At 33.8% G+C, this 4148-nt stretch overlaps 1 protein-coding gene across 14 annotated transcripts in view; it reads right to left on the reverse strand.

The window, feature by feature from the left end:
- The window catches only part of MAP2 (microtubule associated protein 2), a 274592-nt gene that overhangs the window by 22005 nt on the left and 248439 nt on the right, over positions 1-4148 (reverse strand). For 10 of the 14 annotated variants that reach the window (XM_029933945.1, XM_029933944.1, XM_029933938.1 and 7 more), the window contains 2 exons: positions 2793-2963; positions 1659-1806 (listed from right to left, as the gene is read on the reverse strand). In XM_029933945.1, the coding sequence (XP_029789805.1) occupies positions 1659-1806; positions 2793-2963 (319 nt within the window). The remainder of the gene's footprint in view (positions 1-1658; positions 1807-2792; positions 2964-4148) is intronic. The other 4 variants (XM_029933946.1, XM_029933950.1, XM_029933949.1 and 1 more) reach the window with 1 other exon arrangement.

Raw genomic sequence — 4148 nt, forward strand, 5'->3', positions numbered from 1 at the left:
CAAATATCTGGAGTTGGAATTGGGCATCAGCAATATAGAAGCTGTTCAGACAAGACAAAGGCACCAAGTGGTTCCCAAAGGTATACCTCTAATTATGCTTCTATTTGTGGTTATGGAAACTAATTGGCACTTTATTCATAACTCCATATCTTCAAACCACTGTGCTCTGCCTTTTAAGATGCATCTGTATATAAATTATGCTTCATGAAACTAAATGCTATAGGGCACAATGGCTCTAAATATAGTAAACACTTGAATTCCAGGCAAACATATGGATTACGTGTCATGCAAAATAGTTGCATTTGAATTGAATTTTTATTAAATATTTTAAAAGTAAGTAATAAAATCAACTATAAGATGATAAGAAGCAGCTATTTCCACCATTTTTAATGGATTTTAAATGATAGAGATACTATTCTCCAAGTGATTCTACATAGGTTTCTAGTACTACTTCTTCCACATAAATATAAAGAAGACATTAACAGGGTAGGTTATGAAGTTATCAGTGTGTTGAAAACCAATTCAACCTCTTTCTAGCTTAGTAGCATTGGACAAACATCAGTTTTCTCATCAGTAGATTTAACAACGTGATTTTTACCTAACCATCAACATTATTAATTTAAATTGAGTGAAAACCGCGTCTTAAGATCTTAGCATCTTCATATACTAAATAAATGGTAGCATTTTTGTTGTAATAGAAACATATTCATGAAAATAATTTGCATCTGTCCTCTAACCAGATAATCTTGAAGTCACACAGCACATGAGTGGGTAACGATTGGATGATTTTTATATTCTTGACTTAAACTATGATAACTCGCCAACCAGTTTATTATGGGCCATCAATCAAAAGAAATTTAAACTATTGTGTGGAACATGTTATGTTTACACCTTCATTGGAAAGCAAATTCTTTTTTTTAAATTAATTTGAGAGAGAGGCAGAGACAAACGGAGAGAGAATCCCAAGCAGGCTCTGAACTGTCAGTGTGAGTCCAACGTGGGGCTCAAACTCAAGAATGGTGAGATCATGAGCAGAAATCAAGACACTCAACTGACTCAACCACCTAGTGCCCCTGGAATGTAAATTCCTAACAAATTGACCAGGATCCTAGGTTTTAATTACTGACTTTCCATTTAGATTTTAGGATTTGGAATTCTAAGAAAGTTAAGCTTATATAGATATATATTTTTAAAAAGTATTCCTGGGACTCCTGGGAGTCTCAGTTGGTTAAGTGTCAGACTCCAGTCCAGGTCATGACCTTACAGCTCGTGAGTTCGAGCCCCACATCAGACTTTGTGCTGACAGTTCAGAGCCTGGAGGGTATTTAGAATTTCTGTGTATGTCTCTCTCTCTCCCCCTTCCCCGCTGATGCTCTGTTACTATTTTTCAAAAATAAACAAACATTTTAAAATCCTTTAAAAAATTCCCGACTATTGGTCTTCTCTATTAATTCTTTGTAGGTACTCATTTTCCACAACAATCATTTTGAATCAAGCAGCTGTTTTGGATCCATGAATAGTCTGGCTTTTCTGATTCTTAGAAGAAATATAACCTGTCTTCAATGTACGTTTTGCTTGAATGATGTAAAATATAGACCCATAATAAGCTCTAGTCCGCGTAAGGGATTAAAAAGGAAGCCAAATCAAAATAAACCTACTGGTGGTCCGCCGTGCTGAAGACGAGATGGAACTGTTGAGAGAGAAGGAATTCTCCTCTCTGTCTCCTGACACACCTCGGCGAGGAGGCAGGATAGAGGAGGGTCTGGGCAGGGCAGAGCGCTTTTCTGGGCTCTTGGTTACTCCATCCTGATTGGGGAAAAAACACATTGGATTCTTGTGAATGAATCTTCAATTATACAAAGTGATTACAGTAGTCTGGCTATTTTCTTCCAGATAATGTATCTGCTGACAGATACATTTCTTTTAATACACACTACTGAATTTCATATACTTATATGCATTTCTACTTTGAAACTTAGAAAGAGTTCATATTTACCTAGAAGTGTTATTAAAATGTATTTTTCTGGAGTTCATGCTAATAATTAATCATGAAATTCAAATTCTAAATAATAATGTGAAAAAATGAATTTATCTAAGTACCTAAGTAATCTCCAGCAAATTAAAAATTTTACTAAAAACTCTTCATTAGCATGAAAACTTATTAATCAGAAAGGCCTGGTAGTGTGAATTGCATGCATGACAGTTAACAATGAACACTACCATATGTTGTGCATTTATGTGACAGGAATTCTAAACACTTCACATCCATTTATGATTTAATTCTTGCCACAAAATTTTATATGCATTTTACACCCAAGGAAACAGGTTGAATCAATGTACGTAATTTTTTCAAGATCACTGAGTTAATCGGTAGCAGAGGCAGTATTAAATCCTGATATGCCTGACTGAGTCCAAATGATCTATTATATGTAATTCATCACCATTAGATTATGCATTATATATTATACATAATATATTATATGTAATATATATTATATGTTATGTGCAATAGCATATATATTTTATTTTGTTGGTTTGTATTTGAAATTTTATAAGATATCAAATAAACAAATAATAAATTAATAATGGACAGTATACCTAGACAGAAGCTTTTTATTTCTGACTAGACTATTAATAACTATTGAAACTTTTATTTGTTTTTAAGAGAATCTATTGTTTATATGTCAAATACTTTAGAGTTTAGTCTCTGTTTTTATATATTTATTGAACTGTGTCTTATGACTTCCGAAATTATATTCTTTTCTGAAACTTCAATTGACCTGCTGCCTTACCTTGTTCCCTGATTCTGAGAATGGCAAACGGTCTGTGGAGCCTGCTGAGGTGGGCTGTATTGAAAAACTGTCAGAAAATGTAGCCCTTTGAGACGTACTAAGGCAGGCTGAGCTGCATCTTGGGGACTTTGAGCTACCCTGAAAGGCAGGAATCTTTGACAAAGCAGAATTCTAGCCATGAAAGAAAACAAACAAAAGCACAAAATAAACAAAACTATGAAGTAAAAGGAAAATAAAAAATGTATAAACATATAAGAAATTAAATACTGACATCTAATAAGACCACATGATAAATGGTTATAATCAATGACAGAAATGCATATTATGTGAAAACAAGAGATTTTCATTGAACAGACATTATTAATTGAAACTAACTTAAGAATACTCATATATGAGAATACAGATCAAAATATTCTTCATGAATTCTATGTATAAAATCTGATTAATCCATAGGTCTTCCAATGATACCATACTTAGAAAATATCTTGAGAGTTTGTTGGAATTGTTCCTTTAATAAATACAACCCTTAAGGTGTATTTACAATCAATATCTTGATCACATTTCAAGAACTTAAGAACAAGGCATATTTAAGGCATCATAATGAAAAATACTTTCTTAAAGTTGAGAAAATGTTCTTTCAGCTATCTACATTGAATTTGTCAAAAAATTACAGAGTTTATATAAAATCAGTTCATTTTATGAGTAAAATGCTGGGGGCCAAGTTATACCATAGAATTAATAACATTTTTATGCATAGATCACAGTTTGTATGATGTCTTATAAATTCTAAGAATGAAAGTTAGCACTAATGATATTGCTCATAAAAATCCTCCTACACTGTTGGTGGGAATGTAAACTGGTGCAGCTGCTCTGGAAAACAGTGTGGAGGTTCCTCAAAAAACTATCCATAGAACTCCTTTATGACCCAGCAATAGCCCTGCTAAGGATTTACCCAAGAGATATAGAAATGCTGAGGCATAGGAGCACATGTACCCCAATGTTCATAGCAGCAATGTCAACAATAGCCAAAACATGGAACAAGCCTAAATGTCCATCACCTGATGAGTGGATCAAGAAGATGTGGTATATATACACAACGGAGTACTACATGGCAATGAGAAAGAATGAAATCTGGCCATTTGTAGGAAAGTGGATGGACCTTGAGGGTGTCATGCTAAGCGAAATAAGTCAGGCAGAGAAGGACAGAAACCATATGTTTGCACTCATAGGTCTAACAGGAAATTTTCTAGCTTCAAGAAAAGCAAGCAGTCAGTAGTGCTTAAGAAAAATTGATTCCGTATCTAATGGATAGTTGATACGTGTCACAACACAGCATTTTATATACTGTTAAGTGAA

Source organism: Suricata suricatta, chromosome 3 (genome assembly GCF_006229205.1).
Source record: "Suricata suricatta isolate VVHF042 chromosome 3, meerkat_22Aug2017_6uvM2_HiC, whole genome shotgun sequence".
Lineage (NCBI taxonomy): Eukaryota > Metazoa > Chordata > Mammalia > Carnivora > Herpestidae > Suricata > Suricata suricatta.